Source organism: Phacochoerus africanus, chromosome 7, assembly GCF_016906955.1.
Source record: "Phacochoerus africanus isolate WHEZ1 chromosome 7, ROS_Pafr_v1, whole genome shotgun sequence".
Classification (NCBI taxonomy): Eukaryota; Metazoa; Chordata; class Mammalia; order Artiodactyla; family Suidae; genus Phacochoerus; species Phacochoerus africanus.
Genome location: NC_062550.1, coordinates 4716007 through 4736658, shown reverse-complemented (window position 1 = coordinate 4736658; position 20652 = coordinate 4716007). Strand labels below are relative to the sequence as shown.

General features: G+C 60.6%; 1 protein-coding gene across 5 annotated transcripts in view; it reads right to left on the bottom strand.

The window, feature by feature from the left end:
- The window catches only part of SHISAL1 (shisa like 1), a 144109-nt gene that overhangs the window by 72914 nt on the left and 50543 nt on the right, over positions 1 to 20652 (bottom strand). The window contains exon 1 of one of the 5 annotated variants that reach the window (XM_047786033.1): positions 5330 to 5352. The exons of 1 other annotated variant lie outside the window; for it this stretch is intronic. Coding sequence is in view for 1 of the 4 variants with exons in the window: in XM_047786027.1 (XP_047641983.1) it covers positions 3725 to 3752 (28 nt within the window). In the remaining 3 variants the exon portion in view is untranslated. Of the gene's footprint in view, positions 1 to 3724; positions 3810 to 4042; positions 4252 to 4469; positions 4531 to 5329; positions 5353 to 20652 lie in introns of those variants that run through there. 3 more of the 5 variants (XM_047786028.1, XM_047786032.1, XM_047786027.1) reach the window with 3 other exon arrangements.

Below are 20652 nucleotides of genomic sequence, written 5' to 3'. Positions count from 1 at the left end.
CGGTGATGGGACTGGGTGTGCCCCAGACACGGCAGGACGGGGCAGCCTGTGGAGAACACGCAGAGCCAACGCTCCATTCATGTCTGATGGCCGGAAATATGGGACAGGAGGCATTTGCATCTCATCTCTCAGCTTCTGCTTTTCCGCTTGGATGGCCGGGGAGGGAGAGAGTCTGAAGCCTTTTCCTGACGGGTGAGACTGAGGCTTTTAGGGCAAATTGCACCATCCCAGGAGTGTGTGCCCCCTCCCCCACCCCGGGCAGCGGCCACAGAGGCCCACCAGGTCCGCATCACATCACCAACGTCCTTGGCCTTCCAGGCCGCTCAGTTCCCCGTGGCCTTGAGCCCACCACCAGCCTGCTCTGGGCCTCAGTGTTCCCATCCGCACACAGGTAGGTGGACAAGCTTCAAGCTCCCTCTCGGGCCCATAGGATGTCCTGCCTTTGTAAGACAGCGCCGCACGTGGGCCTTGGAGCTGCTGGGGTCCCCGCCTTTATCTGCCCCTGCCCCCAGCTACAGCGCCCTGCTCCAGTATAACCAGCAGACAGGCACCAGGCCTCTGCATTGCTGGCTGAAGAAAAGCCAGACTCAGAGGCAAGGGCTTGGCGGGTGAGTGGTGACATCCAGATGCCCAGAGAGGGCCCTCTGGACAATTCCCAACCTGGTCACAGCTAAGGGGGAAAGGAAGGAGCAGCTTGCCCCAAGTGGGCCCATCTGCAGCACGGGAGGGGGTACACTGGTGGTGCCAGGACGGCCACTGTCTCAGCTAAGGAGTTACTTAGTCATAGAGTCAGTCATCAAACAGATCCTCAGCCCTGGTCATGTCGAGGCAGGGAGCTCCCTGAGGGCAGGTCTGAGGAGGCTTCTTTACCTTCCTGGGGAAGGCGGAGGCTCAAACACCAGAGAAGGGGGTCAGGGAGTGGGTGCGCTGGAGAACAGAAGCAGGGAAGGAAGAAAGGGAGGGGGAGGAGGGAGGAGAGATGGTACCTCTCCCCTGCCAGGCTCTGTGCAGGGCGAGGCCGACACCAGCAGGCTGAGTGGCACCTGGCGTCCCCAGGACAGCGTGGCCCAGAGTGGGCAGGGCCTCTGGTCACCCTCCTCACTTTCACTGGCTCCAGATGTTCAGGACCCCACCTTACAGAAGAGCGTTTAGGAAATAAAGCCCCATGGTGCTTAGGGGTTGACTCCTGCTTCAGTAACTTCTAGAAAGAGTGGCTCGGTGGGGGAAAGCCACTCTGGGAGAGCTGGGGATGGACTCCGAGTTCATTCTAAGATCAATATAAATCTGTTGCATGACTCAGGGGAGAAGCTAAAGCAAGAGGCCGAGTTAACAGAGGTAGAGCATCCCCAAGAAGGGAGGTGATGTCTTTCATCTGAGCGTAAAACTGGCCACACCCTGCGTCCGCCCAGAAGAGAATAAGGAGAACAAGGACTGGGGTGTGAGACTCAAAAGACCCTGACCTGCATGGGCTAACTGCACAGGCGTCTAAAGAGCCACCATCGTCGCCGGCAGGCAGGCAGCAGCGGGGCCCCAGGTGGCAGCGTGCAGTGGTGAGGAACTGGGTTATTCCTAACCTCTCTGCACCTATCTTCTCAGCAGTATGACATAGTCACCAGCTCACAGGGGCTGGTGTGTGGACTAAATGAGATGATGGGCTTGGTGCGTGCTCAGCACGGTGCCTGGCGCACAGTAGGCTTCTGGACTTTCACTGTCAAGTGCGATCCTTACGCTTGTGTCGGTGAAGTCATTTAATAGATTTGGACAGTTGAGGCAGCCAGGTCTGGCTTCCACTTTCCCCTCCTAGACGCCAAGGTCCTAGAGAGCTGGCAACTGGACGTGTGTTGTTCTTTCTTCCAAACCTCCCTCTGCCCACCCCCATCATGGGCTCCCACCCACGGCCACGGGAGCGTCCAAGCTCCGAAGCTGGCCATCTTCCTCTCTGCCCTGCCCCAACCCTGCTGTGAACCCACACCCGTCCCCCTTGCCCCGGCCCCGGCTCCAGCTGCGCCATCTCCCCCTGCTCGCCCCCTCCAGGCCCCGCCCATCCACGAGATGCCTCCCTCCCTCCCGCTGCGTGTCTGCCTCTTCGCCCAGGACACCTCTGCTCTTCCCTTTCTCTGGCTGATTCACGCCTGACCTCCGGACCAGGTTTCCCCAGCCCGGAACCCACCTCGGGCTCTCTGGGCAGAGGCTCCCCACCTGCGCACGCCCCCAAGCTCCGCTTCCCCCAGACAGGGCTCCAGCCCCAAGGGCTTGTCCAGGGCTGTTTTCCTTAAGAGCTGCCAAGGGCAGAGCAGGTGCCCTTCAGCAGCAAACATGGGGTCTCGCAGTGCGGGAAGAAGAGAAAAGAGTGAAGGAATGAATAAACGCATGGATAGATGACAGGGACCGAGGGAGCGGCTCTCGGCCCGTGTCTGGCTCGCGCTGATCTCTCTCGGGACAGGCCTCACTCCCTTCCTCCTTCACTCAAAGATCTCAGCAGCACAGGCCCTGCCCCCATCCCCACTGTCCTGTCCATGAGCTCCCGGCTGGTGGCCTGGGGAGAGTGGGGATGGGGGACACGTGCACACACGGCTCCAAGCCCACCTGCTCCCCCACCTCCCCCTTGCCCCGCAATGCAATACCTCCAGATGCCTGAGACAGAGTCGGGAATTCAGGGTGATGGTGACAGCAAAGAGAGGGGCAGCGACCCCTCCCTCCCTGGGGCTTTCAACTTGAGCCCCGAGGGGCAGGGGCTGCCTGGCTGCAGCGAACTTTCTGGCCCCCTCCTGCTCCGGCTCCTGCTCCACATTCACCCCCAGCCAGGACAGGCACAGCGAACCGTGCATCTGGAAAGATGGACGCGTGCAGGGAGGTGTCCTGCCCTGAGCGGCCCCCGATCTGGGGGACGCCCAGCCCCGGGCAACCCTGACCGGCATGGGGACTGTCCTGGCTGACACCAGAGACAGAGGCTGGGCTGCCTGCTTCCCTGCCACCTGCAGACCACCCGACAGGTGACGGAACAAGAGGTGACGGCGGGGGGAGGGGGGGGAGCTCCCCTTCACCTGGTCTGAACCCAACCTGCTGCCTTAACAGTATTTCAATTGCAGCCCAGAGTGAGATTCAGGGGACTCCAGGGATAAAGACACACTGGGGTCCAGGCCCTTATTCTACAGACTAGGAAACAGGCCCAGAGAAGGGCAGGCAGCTGCCTCAGGTCACACAGTCAGGAGTCATGAGGCTTTCTCCATGTGACCTCGCAGCAACCTTCAGAGGTGGGAATGGCACCCATGCTACTTTACAGATGGAGAAACACAGGCTCAGAGGGGTCAAGCGCCTTGCTCAAGGTCACACAGCCAGGAAAGAGAGGGCTGGAGGCCCAGCTGTGAGTCCTGGCACAATGCACTTTCTGCTCTTGCCATCCTGGTCTGGGCTTTCTTGGGCAGGAGGAGCAGCCACTAAGCCAAGGGATAACAGAGGCAGGGCAGACATAAAGAGGCCCACAGACACACTCCCGGGCAGATTATATAAGCCCCCTCCCCGCCAGGGGCGCCACCAGGCAACCCACACAGGGCACCAGACCCAGGCAGAGGGCCTGGCCCACCAGCAGGCATCCCTGCTCTCTAAAGAGATGACAGTTGGAGGCGCCAGGACGCGCTGGCTTTTTTTCTCCTTTTTGGTTTCCCCTGGCTGAGTAACAAATACTAATGCTAATAATGATAATAATAATTATAATAAATATAACCTGAAGACGCGTGGAGTCTCGTTGCCATGGCAACCGCTGGCGCTAAGGCGCTTCGGAGGCCGCCGCCGGGCCCCCCTCCCCAGGCACGGGATCAATACTGATTCGGCCCCAGGAGGCGGTGGCGGTTCCACTGGGGCCACGCGGCGGGTGGGGGACGAGGGGCACGCACTTGGAGGGGCCTTCTTGGTTGCCGGCGCCGCGCGGCCGGGACCCCCAGAACCGGCCAGGTCCCCAGCGTGGCTCTGAAACCCTGCCCGGCGCGCACGGGGCTCCCGGCTAGCTCCGCTCCCTGACGGGTCCTCGGACGCCGGTCCCCACCTCGGACGCGGATGCAGGTCCCAGCCGCCGCGTCCCTGCACGATGAGCCCTGGACCGCTCCTCGGACCCGGGCCCAGTACTCTCCAAGGTTCAGCGAGCCCAACCTTGCTGAGCCCTGTCGCGGACTCCAACACCAGGGCACCAGCTGTCCGACACGGCTCCTAGCTCCAAGGATTTCCCCTCGGAGTCCCTTTCCACAGCATCCCGGACCCCCGATGCACCGAACCCGCCTCTCCCGGGGAGCCCACTCCTCCCCGCCCGGGGCGCCCGCACCCCTTCTCCGGAGCCCGGGCGCCGAAGACCCGCCCCCCACTTGCGAGACCTTCCTCCGCCCGGAGCTCCGCCCCGACCCCTTCCCCCGCTTCCCCAGCGCTCGGACCCCGGCCCGGCGCGCCCCTCCCCCGCGCGGCCCCCGCGCGCCACTCACCTCGTGCCCGCCGCCCGCTCGCTCCTCGTTCCGCCGCCGGGAACCGGCGCCCGCGGGGCTGAGCCGCCGGCCGGGCCGGGGGGGCGCCCCCGCCCCCGCGGTGCCCCCGCCGCCGCCGCCGCCGCAACAGTTGTCCCGGCTCCGGGGACCGCGGGGACTCTGGGCGCCCGCTTCTAGGCGCGCGGGGCGCGGGTTCGGGCTGGGGCTGGGGCTGGGGCTCCGGCTCGCGGACCGGCCGCCGGCCGCCTGCCCCGCCGGCCGCCCCGCCTTGCGCCCGCCGCTACTGGGCGGCCCGCGCCGCCCGCCGGCCCGCCGGCCCCGAGCCCCGCGCCGCGCCCGCCGCTGCCGCCGCCGCCGCGCTCATGCTCGCCGCCGCCGCGGTGCCCACTTCACTCTTTGCCGCTCGCCGCTCGCCCTCTGCTGCCCCCTCTCCCCGCTCGCGGCGCCCAGCCGTCCTGCCCTCGCCGCCGCCGCCGCCGCCGCCGCGCCGCGCTCCCTCCCCAGCGCCCGCGGCGCCCTCCTCTCGCTCCCTCTCTCTTTCCCTCTCGCTCCCTCTCTCTCTCCCCTCCTCATTTTTTTCTTTCGCAATCTCTTTTCCTCCCCTCTCGCGCGCTCGCTCCCCGTGTTTCTCTTTTGCATTCTCTTCCCTCCTCCCTCGGTGCCTCATTCTTTCTTCTCACTTTCTCCCCTTTTTCTTTCCTTCCTCCCTCACCCCTTCGCTTCTTCCCTTTTCCGCCCTCCTCCCTTTTCCCCTTTCTTCCTCCGGTTCCTCCCTCTCTCCGTCCCTTCTTCTCTCTCTCCTCCTCCAGGCACCCCCATCTCGGATTCGCGGGCCCCCCGGCTCCCCCGCACACACTCACCTGCCTCCCTGGCGGCTCCCCAGCCCTCCGTCCGCCAGGCTGGCTGCGGGGCGCCCCCAGCCCCTCCCTGCGGGAACGCAGACCCCCTCCTGCCAGGTGGCCGCTGTCCTCGCAGCCCCTCGCGCCGCCTGCCTGCCGCTGGGGGGCCCCACCTGCCGCGCGCCTCCCCCGGGGCGCCCGCCGAGCAAGACATTCCTTCTCACCCGCCCCTGGTGGGGGGTGGGGGTGGTCAGGGTCAGGGTCGGGCTGCGGTGGGGGATCCATCACACCAGACAAGATCCTTTGTCCGGTTTCCAACCGGAGAGTCTCGGCGCCCCCCACCCCCGTGACTGCGTGGGTGGGCTCCCCTCGCGCGTTCTGGCCCCCTTCTCTCCACCCGTCCTCCCCAGCTCCCCCTCCCCCATTTCACCTCGCATCTGCCAGCTGTACCAGCCTCGGTGTGGCTTCCAGCTAGGGAGCCAGGCGCAGGAAGCGTGCTTCCCCACTTTCCGCCCCTACCTGTTCCTGGCCCGGTGACCTCTGGTGATAAAGTAGATCATGGGGGGAGGGGGGACCCTGCACCCTCTTCAAAGGCCCCGCAGAGGGAATGGCATTGACGGTTTATGATCTGGTCATTCAGGGAGAGTCACTTCCTCTGGTGCAAACTCCATCCGTCTCCCACATCCCTGGATCTGGCTCCACTTTCACAAACCTTGATTAAATCGCCCCACACACCGGGCCGAGCCCTTCCTACGCTTATTTTACTTCTTCCTCACCATCGCGCCCAGTAGCCCTCTTCCCTGTTTCACAGATGAGGCCACTGAGGCTCAGAGAGGTTAGGGCACCTGCCCCGAGCCACACAGCAGCCCAGGCACCGGACCGGGGCGCCAGCCCAGAAGATGCCCACCCTCTGGCCAACTTCCTAGCCCAGGCTCCCTGCCTCCCTAAAGAGGGCACAGCAGCATCTCCCCCAGGAGCTGTTTCGAAGATTAAATGAGGCAGGGTGCTTGAAGCACGTCCCGCAGATCCTACAAATGCTCCAAAGAAAGGGATCCATGATCATTCCGTGGGATGATGGCAGCCGAGGACCAGAGAGGGGAAGAAACACGTGAAGGGCCCTGCGATGGAGGTGCGTGGGGCTCGGGTTGAGAGGGGACCATCCTCTGAGCTCCCAGCAGGCAGAGGCTGTGTCTGGGGCATCTTGGAGGCCAGATGGTATGTGGGGGGGTGGATGTGTGTATGCGGTGTGTGTTCATCTGGGAGGGAGCTGTGTGCCTGTGTGGCACTTTCAGGACCTGTTGAAAAGCCTCCGGTTCAGGAGGGTCCCCCCCACCGCCCCCATCTGTCCCATGAATGAGCGGGGCTCCGGGTCTGTCCCAGGGCTGGGGCTGGGGCTGGGTGACCACAAGAGATGTTAAACCTCCATGAACCCTGATTTTCTGCAGGCCAGAACCCAATCGCCCCTTCCTGGCATTCAAAGCCCTGTCCCCCTGAGGCTCAGCCCCCCTTTCCAGCCCCTTCTGCAGCCACATCGAGCCTGCTGGTCACTGGGGTTCCCCTTGTTGGTCCCTAAATGGACTCATGAAATCTCCATCACTTGCCTGCGTGTGCTGAGCGGGGCTGCCCTCCCTGTGCTCCGGCTCCGAGCACCTTCCCTTCCCCACAGTCAGGCTCTCCTACCTGGGACAGAGCCACTTTGCCTCCCTGAGCCTCAGTTTCCTCATCTGCAAAATGGGATGATTCCATCACTGCAGAGGGTCTGTATCAAATGAGAGGCTGTATCAAACAGGAAAGAGTCCTGTCCATCATCCCAAATAAGTGAGACCTTTGATCTGCCTCGCTGTCCCTTGTGTCCTTCCAGCAGATCGCAGAGGGGGCAGGAAAATGCGTGCGCTTTGGACCTGGTCGGCTTTGGGGTTGCATTTCAGCTTGGCCACTCACCAGCGGTGTGACCATGGGCAAGTTTGCACCTCTCAACTCCTGAGGCTGCCACAACCAACACGCACAAACTCGGGGGCTGGAAACAACACATAGGTATTTTCTTACAGTTCTGGAGGCCAGAAATGCCCAAATCAGTTTCACCGGGCTGAAGGTGTGGGTAGGGTGGCCCCCCTCGGAGGTTCTAGGGGAGAATTTTTCCAGCTCCTGGCAGCTGCCAGCATCCTTGGCTTGTGGCTGCGTCACGCCAACCTTCAAGGCCAGCATTTCTGCACCGCTCTCTGCCCCATCTTCACATGGTCTGCTCCTGTGTGTGTCTGGACCCCTCTGCTCTCTCAGAAACACACTTGTGATGGCCTTGGGGGTCTGCAGATAATTCAGGACGACTGTGCATCTCAAGATTCTTACCTTCCTTACCTTTCTCCTATAAGCATGAAGGTAAGATGCTCGCTCCCAGGGTTGGGCTCCCAGGGTTAGGCTCCCAGGCGCTGCGCATCTGTGGGATCGGGGCACTTAGGGCCCCTGGGGAATTAGGTGAGACTGGCCTGAAGGCCAGCATCCTGGATCCATTTGGCAAATGTTTTTGCGTCTCCACCGCGGGCCCCACTGGCGGAGAGGTGAAGGCAGGCCCCCCCACCCCCCCACCCCCGGCGCAGATAACTCTCCAGCCTGCCTGGGAACCGTGAGCTCTCGTTTCTGAGCACCTACTGTGAGCCGCGCTGGGGGCTCCGCGCTTGGTGTCGCCTTTAATCCCTTCCCTATTTACTATGTCTCTGCCTTCGTGCGGGAGGCCTGCTCCCCCGCAATCGCGCTGCTCACCCGGGCGGGCGGGCGGGCGGCCTGGCGGATGACTCACCGCTCTCTCCCTCCGCTTCTCCGCGGAGGGCAGCCTTTTCAAAGGGCTGGCTGGGGAGGGAGCTAAATTTAAAGCCAGGCTTCCCGAGAAGATCACCTGCCACGTCAAAATTGCTGTCATTTAATTAGAAGGTGGGGGCTGCCAGGTTTGGGAAGGGGGAAGGGGGACGCGTGTGGCTGAGACTCTGGGGGGGCGGGGGGCGGAGCCTCGACCAGCGGGGGGGGGGGGGGGGGGCAGCCCCTGCATCGTCATCCCCACCTCCCTTGGGGAGCAGCCCCCGCCTGCCCAAAGACCCCCTCCCATCCCTCCTTCTCCCTCTGCACCCCAAGATCGCAGGGTTCCAAGTCCCCAGTCCCAAATGCAAGACGTCAGGAACTGGAGCTCAAGTCCTCCTCCCACCAGATCATCCACAGAGGATGTGGCCAGGCTGGGATTTGAACTGCTGGCCTGGCTTGGGGCTCGTGTTCTGGGCCACACGATGCTCAAGCAGGTGGATGGAGGGGGTGGACGAGCCGCTCACCTCTTTCCTGAGCCAGTTTCCTTCTCAGTCCCAAGGGGCTCAAGTCCCCAGGCTGCGGCCTGCCTGCCGCGTCTTCCTGGGAGCAGACAGGTCCTGAGCAGGGGAGACTGGGCCCAGGGCCCCATCCCGCCCCCTGAGGCCTGTTAGGTCCCAGCCACCCCTGTGCCCTTGCTGCTCCCGTTCTCCCCACTAGCCGCAGGAGCCACATGGAGAAGCAAAGCCACGGCCTCCCAGTGGCTGCAGGGCCGGGTCACGTGGAGGAAGCGTGGCTTTGGAGCCTGAGCGCTGAGCTGGCACCCCGCAGTGGCCTGGGCCGTGCTCTCAGCCTCCAAGTGCTCTGCTGTAAGAAGTGAGTCTTGTCTGCTCCAGGCCAGGCACATAGTAGGTGATCAGTGTGTGGAAGCAACTGCTGTTGTCCTGGAGATTCGGGAAACCAGATGGGACAAGCAGATGCTCTGGTCCAGAAACCTCCCCAAGGCCAGTCACACCACACTGACACCAACTTGGGCCGAGCAAGGGGCTATCAACTCACGGTGGTGGGGAGCTCCCTGCTCCTGCCTGCCTCCCACCTGGCCACAAGTCGTGACACGGTTTCCACCCTGGCCCTGGCAGGAGGTCTGACAGAACCATTCACAGCCCTCGGAGCCCAGAGACAGGGCTTCTGTCTGCATCAAAATGGCACTTGGCAGACCCAGACCCAGGAGGGCCCCATCGCCTTCCCCGGGCACTTGTTACTCTGCTGTGGCCAAAGAGGTTTCACAGATCTAATTAAGGTTATTAATCACTTGATGAGTAAGATTAGGAGATTAGGAGATTATCTGGTGTGCCAGTCGCTCGAGCTCTTTTTTTTATAACCAGTTTTTTTAAAAAATTACTCAATGAATTTTATTACATTTATAGTTGTACAACAACCATCACAAGCAAATTTTATAACATTTCCATCCCAAACCCTCCGTGCATGCCCCCACCCTCCAACTTCTTTTGTCTTTTTAGGGCTGCATCTGTGGCATATGAAGGTTCCCAGGCTAGGGGTCAAATCAGAGCTGCCGCTGCCTGCCTACACCACAGCCGTAGCAACACCGGATCCGAGCTGCATCTGGGACCTGCACTGTAGCTTGTGGCAACACCAGATCCTCAACCCACTGAGCAAGGCCAGGGATCAAACCCGCATCCTCATGGACACTATGTCAGGTCCTTAGCCCATGGAGCCACACTGGGAACTCCCTTAAGCTCTTTAAAAGCAGAGTTTTCTCCAGCTGGCAACAGAAGAGGAAGCCCAAGACATGCCAGCACAAGGAGGGATTGGACTTCAGGGAGGCTCTGAGATGGGAGGGGCTCAGGGCAAGGAGGTGAGAACCTGTCCCAGCCAACACTCGAGAGGAAACGGGGGTGCTCAGTCCTGCAGCCATCAGGAGCTGCATTCTGCCAGCACCCTGGAGCCTGGAGTCTCCCCAGACCCTCCCCTTAGGAGCCCAGCTCGGCCGATGCCTTGATTTCTACCTTGGGAGACCCTAAGCAGAAGACTCGCAAAGCTTCCCTGGCTCTGACCCACTAGGAACCCACTAGAACTGTGAGATAATAAATGGATGTTTCTTTTTCTTTTTAGAGCCACACCTGCGGTATATGGAAGTTCCCAGGCTAGAGGTCAACTTGGAGCTGCAGCTGCCAGCCTACACCACAGCCACAGCTCATTCAGGTGGCACTAGACTCTGCGCTCAGTCACGACTGGCTTTTGGGACCTGGGTCGCAGGGCAGAGCCCGTGACCCTGGTTAGGCAGCCCCCGCCTGTCTGGCTGCCTGCCAGCCACAGCCTGTTCGCCTGTCAACATCTGTGATGAATCAGAACCTCCGAAGGCTCACTGTCATTGTCACAGCTTCCAAGGTGAGGAGCCAGGGACACAGGTGAGGCGCTGTGTCACCAGCTCCCAGGTGGCAGGAAGAGCTGGAGAAGGGGAGAACCCCTGCATCCCGGTCCCTGGGCTCAAATCCAGGGCTCCCCGCATGCCAGCTGGTGGCCTTGGGGGGGATTGATTCACCTGCCAAAGGGATGAGAGCCGGCTGCCTCATGGGGGCTCAGGGGGCACAGCCCGAGGCTGATGGCTGAAGGCATACCTCTGGGGCGCTCACTCCCACCCCAAACCTTTGGGCATCGGCTTCTATGAATGGTGACAGCATCCGCGCCCTGTGTCCATCCTGGGTTTGGTTCGGCCGCAGCTGGCGGCTCTCACAGCCGTGCTGCTGCAGCATCTCAGCATCTCAAACCCAGCCTGCAGGTGATGAGAATTAATATGATGCAAATTGGTAGGTTGAGCCAAGCACCCCAAGCTAGAGGCCTCATTTCCATGCAGCCCAGCCCTCGCCACGACAGCGCCCGCCCCCCCCCCCCCCGAATAATCCTCCTAACGACAATGATAATCAGGAGGATGGGCACGCGCAGAGCTTTTCACCCGCCTGCCACACCCATTTACTCCTGGGTGGGGGGCACGCCCGCAGGTGCAGGGCCGGGGAGCCACCCTCATCTCAGAGCTGCAGGGACGGGGCCCAGAGAGGTCGTGGAGTGGACCTGAGCTCACACAGCTCGTGTGAGGCAGGCTTGGGGCAGAGACGCAGGGACTCTTTCTACCGCCCTGACAGCCCCTTCTCAGAAGCCCTCGTCTACGGGCTTTGGCCCAGCAAGGCCCCGGACAGGTCACCTAACCTCTCTGGGATGAGGAGCTACTATTTCTCTCGAATTAGGGGACAGCCACTTGGGTAGGAAGTATACCTTCCCCCACTCTACCTGGGTGAGCGCCTAGTAGGGCTAAAGTAATATGTGCTTATCTGAAGCCAAGGCGAGGCTGCACCTGCTGGGGGCTCCGTGCCCCACAGTGTTCCTTAGGAGGTCCCCCGGAATCCTCAGGACCATCCTGGGAGTTGCTTCTATGCATTCCTATTGACCGATGGTGAACAGGCCCAGAGAGGTTAAGTGCCTCCCCTAGAGTCACACAGCCAGGAAGTGGTAGAGGTAGGATTTGAACCTGTCCCTCCCCTGACCCCGCCCCGGGCCTGAGCTCTTGACGTTGATGCAATGAGGAGCAGGGCAGAGGGCCCTGGAAGGAGAAGAGCATCCTGACTCTGCTTCCCCCGGGCCTCCATTTCCCCACCTGCTCCTTCTCACTGCTGGCCAGGCCCCTGTGGCTCAGATAGTGTGAGACCCTGGCGCATGCAGCCCAGGGCTGGCTCCCTGTGGGTTTAGCCCAGCTGTTGGGAGGCAGGTTGTCTGGAGTTTAACAGATCAGGGCCCCGTGGCCAGGGCTGGAATTCCAGGCTTCTTTGATTTTGCTGAGGGGCCTCTCCCAATATTGTTAATGGCTTGGCTGGGCCTCACAGAGTGACCTTTGTTATTGCAAAATCTCCTACGTCCACAGAGTCCAGGCAAAGAGGAACCTTTGGTGGTGGGTTCCAGCATCTGTCTGAATTCTATTCTGGGGAGGTGCCCGGCTGTGAGTGAGCCGGCCCTGGCCTGGGTTGCAGGGTGGAGCCCGTGACCCTGGCCAGGTGGCCCCCGCCTGTCTGGCTGCCTGCCAGCCACAGCCTGTTCACCACTCAACATCTGGGATGAGTCAGAACCTCCGAAGGCTCCGGGGGCCTGATGGAGAGCGGCTGGAGTGCCTTCAGCCACAGCCTGGGACACCCTGCAGCCCTGTCTGAGGGCTCCCCTGGCTGACCAGGGCCAGCCAAATCCTGGTTCCTTTGAAAGAAGAGAAAGGAACAGAACTCCAGCTTCCAGAGACTGGATTCATGCGCTTCCTGCAGGCCTGGGGCTTTGCCAAGGTTTTCTCATGAGCCCCGCGAGCCATGTTATTTTTGCACCATTTCAGCTGTGGCTAGGAAGGATCAGAGAGGTTAAGTACTTTGCCCAGGGTCACACAGCAGTTCCGTGGACGCTGCTGCCTGCCCTGTATTAGCTTTCCAAGTTCAGCACCGTTTATACCATTTACGTCATGTGTTTGATCAGAGAAAATATGGCCCCGCTTTGGTGTCTAGCAGGTGCCTTTGTCTCAGCGCTGCCCCCAGACTCAGACCACCTGAGGGGCCAAGCCCTTTGCCATCAGTTTTGGTCTAAGGCCTCCCCAGAACAGGATGCCCGGTACTGGAGCTCAGCCAAAGAGAGGATGGGCTGCTTTCTGCCCCAGAGCACCATGGGAATATCCGGGGGTATCACCTACAGAGACAGAACCCCAGAACTGTAGTTCCCATTGTGACTCAGCGGATGAAGAACTCAACACAGTCTCCATGAGGACGTAGGTTCCATCCCTGGCCATGCCGGGGGGGTTAAGGATCTGGCGTTGCCATAAGCTGTGGCATAGTTCACAGATGAAGCTCGGATCTGGTGTGGCTGCAGCGTAGCCCCCAGCTGTAACTCCAGTTTGGCCCCTGGCCTGGAAACTTCCATATGCTGCAGGTGCGGCCCTGGAAAAAAACCCAGAACCACGGCAGAACGACCTTCCAAGGTCAGCAGCTGTGAGCCCTCATTGCAGATGAGGAAACTGAAAGGTCCAGTGACTTCCCCAAGGTCACCTACACATTAAGCCTTCTTGCCACCTTAATGTCCTATCTTATGTGAAAATTACAAACGATGCCCCAGCTTCAGCATCAGGCTCTTGGTCTTTCTTGCATCAGAAGTTGTTTCCTTTCTGAGCCTTGATTTCCTCATCTTTGAAATGGGGACAACCGTTCCTACCTCTCAGGGACCCTGGTAAGTGGTTGGCTGAGGCCATATGACTAAGGGCCTTAGCCCACAGGCCTCTACTCGGCTCTCCCTCCCCCCGTGGGTACCTAGAGTCTGGTGTTTACCGAGCATAAGAACAGACACTAGGTCTCGAGCACCTGCTGTGTGTGAGGCGCTACACTGGGCCCTTGACGTCATCAGCATCATAAAAGCAACATGACCAAGGTCTTGGCGCCCTGGGTTCTATGCATCTGACAAGCATCGTCCCTGTTAACGTGATGAGGCTGCCGTCACGGCTGTTTCACAGCCAAAGAAACCGGGGCTGGGAAGTCACTTTCCTGAGGCTCCTCGAACAGGTCTGCCTAACCCCGGAGCCCAGCTCTCAAACCTGGGCCAGAACCTCTGTCAGAAAAGCTGAGGGCTCTCCTCCACCCATAAGGGGACCCCCCCCCTCCTCTGAGCCTGCCTGGGGAGGAAGGAGGAAGGCAGGTCGTTGACAAACGCAGGGGAAGTGGGCTGGATGTAGATGGGCAGGAGCTGCTGGGTACCACCCAGAGGTGGCGCTCGCAGAGCTGCTGGTCCTGCCCCCAGATCTACAGCAGGGGGTCGGTGCTGTGAACCAAGGGGCCCATCTGTGTGGGAACCCTGCCCTTGATGATGGGGCTCACACCTTTATCCATCGCCAGATGTCATGGCTTCATCTGCAGAGCCCCCAGGACCTTCCTCGTCCAGCCCCTCAGTGCTCCTCCTGGGGTCCACTGGGGCTGCCAGTTTAAGCCTCACTGTCTCCTGCCTGGACGCATGCAGTAGCCAGCTGCCTACCTGCCTCCTTTCTGCCACCCATGGGGCCTTCCCCCCGTGGGGGCCAGGAGGATGCGTGTGGAACCCAAACCTCACAGCATCACTCTCCTGCTCAAAGCCCTTCTACGGCTCCCTGCTTCCTTCAGGATAAAGTCTGCATTCCACCTGCCACCAGTTCTATCTCCGGCCACAAGGCCACCCGAGGCACACTCTGCCTACCCGCTTCTCAGAAGGAGAAACAGACGTGCCCTGATGTCACCAGGCCCCAGCTCTCCATTTTCTCCTCCTGGACTCTCACGCCTCTTTCTCTTCCGGGCCCCAGGTCCTCTGTCTCTGGCTTCATCCTTCTCTGAACCAGGCTGGGTTGCTGCTTCCCCCAGGCTTCTCCGCCCATCACAGTCCTGGTCACACTGAGTGACTCTGTGCTTTTGTCACCACCAGGAGCTCCCTGAGAGCTGGCCTGGGCCCAACCCGGCTCGGTGTCCCGAACACTGCCCCTCACAGGGCCCAGCCCAGAACAGGCCTCGGTGTGCGAAGTTGCATAAGGGCTTCTCAGAGGCCTGGCCCAGGAGGCCAGGAGCCTGACATCTCTCAGAGTCCCCGGGACAGCCAGCCTGGTCTGGCCACGTCTGCTCCTTGGCACCGCTATTTTATTAATAAGCAGTTCTGGCATTTGCCTCACACCTTCCCTCCTCGGCTCTCCGAGCGCATCCCCAACTTTAATTAATTCTCCCCACACCCCAAATAAGCTGCTCTTCCTGTGGCCTGTAATGAGGTGCGAAGTCCCTTCCGTAGAGGTGCTGTGACTCATTCCACAGTGTAATTAGCATCCCCTCTTCTCTGTCTCCTGGGTCCTCCCCCCCCCCCCGCCCCCGCTCCTCCCTCCCCTGAGCCGCCAGGTGGACTCGGAAGCTTCAGCATGGACTGTTAATTTATGATGGTTATTATAAAGCCATGCAAGAGCTTGCTGTCTCAACAACTTGGTTTTGTCATCGGAGAAAAAAAAAACATAATTTTTGCAGAGGTGAGAGGCAACTGGAGGGAGCGGGGGGAGTGGAACGGTGCTGGAGCCTGGTTTGGGCGAGCTAGCCGGGTGAACTCGTGTTGGAGCGGTCCTGGGACATCACAGTCTTAGGCAACTCTCCTTCCTCCAGGAAGACTCCCCTGATCAGGCCAACTCAGAGGGGACTTTTCTACTTCCCTCTGGCCTTTAGAGCAGAGACCCTTGTTCTCAGAGGTGATTGCTGTGTTGGCTTGTCCTTCCCCATGACCCTGAGAGTCCTCTTGTTGGACTCAAGTTTCCAAGTCTTTGCATCCTGGGAAATGAGCGGAGGACTGGGCATTCTGAGACAAGTACTTGTGAATGTGTGGAGGAATGTGAAAATGAGTGAAAAGATGGTGTGTGGATGGACAGATAGATGGGTAGATAGATGGGTAGAGAATGAGTTGGTGGGTGGGTAGATGAATACATGATGGATGCATAGATGATGGATGGATGGATGATGAATGAGGGATGGATGGGAAAACTGTGGATGCATGGACAGATGAAGAATGGACAGATGATGAATGAATGGATGATGGATGGATGAGGAATGGATGGATGGATCAAGATGAATGGATGAAGGATGGATGAGCAGGTAGGTGGGGGGATGATGGGCGAATGGGTTCATGGAAAGACGAATAGTTTGGTCCTTGGAGAGCTTCATGGAGAGACGAATGAAGGGATGATGGATGGATTAGTGGGTGATGGTGGAAGAGTGAGAGATGTGTAGCTAGATTATTAATAGGTGAATGATGGGTAGATGGGTCCTTGGATGGACAATAACAATTGTGATAATATCCCGCTGTAGCTAATATTTATTGAGGTTCCAGGCACTGTTCCAAGCATTTGTTCCAAGTACATTCATTAACTCATTTAGTGCTTGTAACTATTGCTAGCGGAGAATGCCTGCTGCATTGGGAGGTGAGGGATGCTTGGGTGTGGGTGTGGTGGGTATGCAGGCAAGCGGGTGCCCAGCAGGGTGTGCATTTTGTGATGGAGAGGTGGGCAGGAGCTTGGTCAAACAGACCGCTGGGCGGTCTAAGCAGCAGGTGGAGGGGGGCAGTGGACAAGAGGACAAAGAAAAGGGCAAGGACCTGGACATATCCTGTCTGTCCCCGCCTCAGGGAAGGACATCCCATTCCCTAGACACCTGAGTCAGGAACCTGGCGCCATCCTTGGCCACCATCTCCCGTCCCACCCCACCTCCCCTCAGAGCTCCAACTGTCTACACCCCGGACAACTCTGGCTGGATTTGGCCCCTAGCCACCCCCTTAGCTGTCCTGGGCCCTCCCAGGTCCCCTCCATGTGGCAGCTAAGGGGGTCTTCCCAAAACACAGCCCGAGTCCTCCCTTGGCCCCCAACACCCACGGACTCCCAGCCTTCTTGGTGCGCCCAGCCTTCCACAGCCAGCAACTGTGGACACACCAAAGGCACCTGGCTTCCTCCTGTGACAGGTTCCTTCAGGCTCCTGGGTCATTGCTTACACGGTGACAGTGCCCCCTCTGAGCCAGTCCCTGCCATCCGCCCCAGTGAAACATCTTTCTCCAAGGGCTGTCATCACAGCCTGCATCTTAAGGAGGGGGGGGGTGGGGGTGGGGGCGTCTGGCCTGGGCTCTGGAGTCCCTGCAGGAGGTGACCCTTGGCTTCGCCATGGCCGGCCTCATGGCCTGTGAAACAAGGACAAGCGAGACTTCTCTCCTTGTGGTTGTCACCAGGACTGATGGGGCATGAGAGTGCTTACCGCAGCAGCTGGCACGTAGCGTGCCCAGGAATGGGGCTATGATTACTACTAATAACGTGTCTGCTATAGGATCGGGGCTAGTGCACAGGTTAATCAGTTCACTCCACAAACATTCAAGGAGCCTCGCCTATGTGCCAGGCGCTATCCTGGGTGCTAGTAGGGATATACGGCGACAATGGGCACCCTGGGGCTCAGGCCCTTGGCACCTACAGAAGGGTGATCGGTGGTGGCATCATGGGTCTGCCTCAATGACAGCAAACAGGACCAGTGAAGGGGCCTCGTGGCCTGGCTGCTCACCCTGGCCCATTCTTGGGACCAGGAGCAGGATAGGCCCTCCATCCGCCTGAGTCACTTCTCTCTCGGGGACAAGAGGGTGACCTTGCTTGTGGGCCCTGAAGAGCTAAGAATAGCCTGGGCAGCTGAGCCTCCTGCCGCCTTCCTGCCCCTGTGTGTCTGCAGAGGGGGGACACGTCCTGCCCCCTGCGGTACGGCCAGCTGCTGCTGGCATCTTTGGGGCATGGCTGAGCCTTACCAGCTGTTTGAGAGAAGGAGGAACAAGAGGGAGGGGAGAGTTTCCGTCCCCAAAAGGACTGAACCTGCGCTTGGCTGTATCCCCGGGGTCCCGCCTGGAGCACGGAGTGGTGTCTGAATCCTGGTTTGGCCACTTGCTAGTGGGCGACCTTAGGCAAGTCTCCGCCCTCTGGTCTCTGGTTCCCCGGTGAGGGAATTGTCACGCCTTGCTGCAGACCAGGTGTCTCCCCTCCCCTTGCCCCCCATCCTGCCCCCTTGCCAGTGAACTTGGAGGGTAGAAGCCCTCGTCCCATGCCTCTGACTCCACTTTCCACCTTTGCCAAAAGAGCGCACTCCTACCTTGGCCTCCTCTGTTTCCATGTGAACCGGCAGGAGGGTCCAGCAGCTCAGAGCATCGCTCTAGAGTCTGATAGCCCAGGACAAACTCAGATCAGCCACACACAGGCTCAGACCAGTCACCTGACCTCTCCCAGCCCATTTCCTGCTCTGCGAAATGGGGATTATGGCCCATCCAGCAGGGCGTGGTGCTGTGGTGGGAGATATGCATAAAAATGGCACATAGTAGGTGCTTCCGAAGCATCTAGTAGGTGCTCGGTGTGGGTGTCGTGCTCCCTGTGGGCTGGGCTGGGTGTGGCACAGTGGATGACCTCTGCGGGGCCAGGCTGCTCTTTGTGACTCTGAGGGGGCAGGCCGGGGGCCAGTGGGGAGAGCACTCGCGCAGGTAAGGATGGAGGAGGAGCCCCACCTATCGGAGAGGAGAGAGAAGAGGCTGTCCTCAGGTAGGGCGCTCCCTGCTCTGGGGGGCCATCCAGTGTAATCGGTCCTCTGCTTTCCGGGGGTGTTGCCATAGCGGTTCACACGCGCGTGGATCAGTGTCCACCCTGGGGTTTATCCGGAGCTGGCCCGGAGAAGCAGACTGGGTAGACCGTGGTCTAAAAATCAGACCTGACCCTGCCAGGCCTCTGCTTTGGAGCCTGTCGTGTTCCCTGGCCGGGAGGGCGAGGGCGGGGAGGAGGAAGGACGGTGTCGTGGTGGCCCCGCACAGTCCCGGTCCCGGCCACCAGAGCTGGGGGGGATGGACAGGGGGCCCGGGCTACAGCTGGGTGAATGCAGATGGGGGGTGGGACCAGGTCAGGGGACTTAGTCCCTGAATATGGCCAAAAGGGCTGTGGGCTTCTGTTTAGGGGCCCGAGAGGATGAGAAAGGGGCCACGATTGTAACATATAAGCCTGCTTCGTGTCACACGGCCCGGAGCTCCGACCCTGCAACCGACACGCCATGGCAAACCCCAACTGGGATCGAACTCATGCCCTTTCCTCTCCTGTTTCATGGGAGCTTAGGTGACCCTCAGCTGCGGGTGGGACCCTGAGCCTGGCTCCAAGCACTGCGACCCAGCTGTCATCATCTGGCTTGCTGACCAGCACAGGTCCCGTCCTCCTGCCAGTGTGTTCCCTGCACTGCTGGCCTTGAGCACAGAGGTGACTCCCCGCCGGGCCGGGCTGGCCTCCTGGGTCCCAAGCCTGCAGCCCCAGGAAAGAAGGCGCTCTGCCCGCAGCTGCCGGGCACCAGCTCTCCGGCCCGGCCGCCTCCCAGCCCTGCAGCCACACTGTCCTGAGCGGCTGGCACATGCGCAGATGGTTTCGTTTTCCCTCCTCCCGTGGACCAGCGGGAGGTAAGGGACCAGCGGGAGGTGAGGGCACAGGTGTCTGCCCCCGTACCCCCCACTGTGCCCTTGCCCTGCAGGTCCAGGCACTTTCCCAAGGCTGCGGCCCAGGTGCTCCTCTGTCCTCCCCCTGATAATCCGATGCTCAGCAGCCTCAGAGGTATTTTATACAATCAACATCCTGAGGGCCGGTTTCTGCTCAAAGGTCTCAGCTTAAAGCTCTCCCACCGCAGCTGGGAATAAGAATCTGTTCATTCAACAAAGGTACCAGGAATTGCTCCACCTGGAGAGAAGGTGGCAGGGGGAAACTCTGGGTCATATTTATATTTATTGTTTGTCTTTATATATGGTAACCTTGCCACTCCCTCGTTTCCGTCTCCTGTCCATCCATGAACCGCCAAGTCCCAAATCTCTGGGTCCTATCACTCCCCTGAGGGCCAAATTGCCATGGCCAGCCGCTCAGGCCCTGGGTCCGAGGGCAAGTCCAGGTTGGAAGCACATGTCCTCCTGCCCCTGCCCACCCCCTCCTCCAGGCCTGGGCTCCTCCCTGCCATCAGGCGCCTCCCCCCCCCGCCCCCGTCTCCAGGCTCTGTGGCCTCTGCCGGTAGCCACTACTGGAGTCTGTCCACGTCCGTCCACAGCAACCCCACGGGGGCCACCGAGACCCTCACCTGCACAATAGCAGCTGCTGCTCGAGCGCATCCTCTCCCCCCCCCACAGCCCCCACCCCTCCGTCCGGCCAAGTGCAATAGGCTGGTGTCCATCCGGTACCTTCTGTGGACAAAGCTGAAGTTCTAACCGGCACATCCATGAGGCATCAGTGAGGCAGGTCCCCTCAACCACCCACCCACCCCGCCTGGTGCAGAAAACGAGCAGCGACCCTTCCCCACGTCGTGCTCCCCAGCCAGGTCAGGGCAGAGGGGGAACCTGAGGGACCAGTAGCCTCTGTCCTCCTTCGGGTCCCCAAGGGGGAGGGAGCTGCTCTCTCCTTCACCTCCAGCCTGATGGGACCTCTTGGAGAGACTGGCATCCGAGGGTCCCCTCCAGGAGAGACCAGGGGAGAAGGCTGGGCTGGGCACGGCAGTGCCCCCATGATCGTCCTGGCACAGGTGCCTGCCTGAGTCCTGTGGACCAGGCATGGGGCCCAGAGCCCACCTGGGAGAACCAGGGACCTTGACAGGGACTCTTCGGGTGTGGACGTCAGAGAAGCTGGGCCTGGGGGACCAGTATTTGGGAAGGCCACCATGATGGAGGCGCCTCTCCGGTTCACAAGGGTGTGAGACTGGTGGCAGCAGGGGTGGGGCTGGCGTTAGGAGCTGGGGGGTGGGGGTGGGGGAAGCACAGCAGAGCCCTGACTGCCCAGGCTCTGTCCCTCCCTCCAGCCCTTCCTCCGCAGGCTGGGCGGCCCTGCCCCGGCCCCTGCCCCGACCAGCAGCCCTGTGGCCAGGCGGGTGGGGCTCGCTGCCCTGCCCTTTGGGTTGAATGAATGGACGCCCTGGGCCTTCTTCCCGTCTGGACCTGTGTTCTGGGGCTTGGGGGCT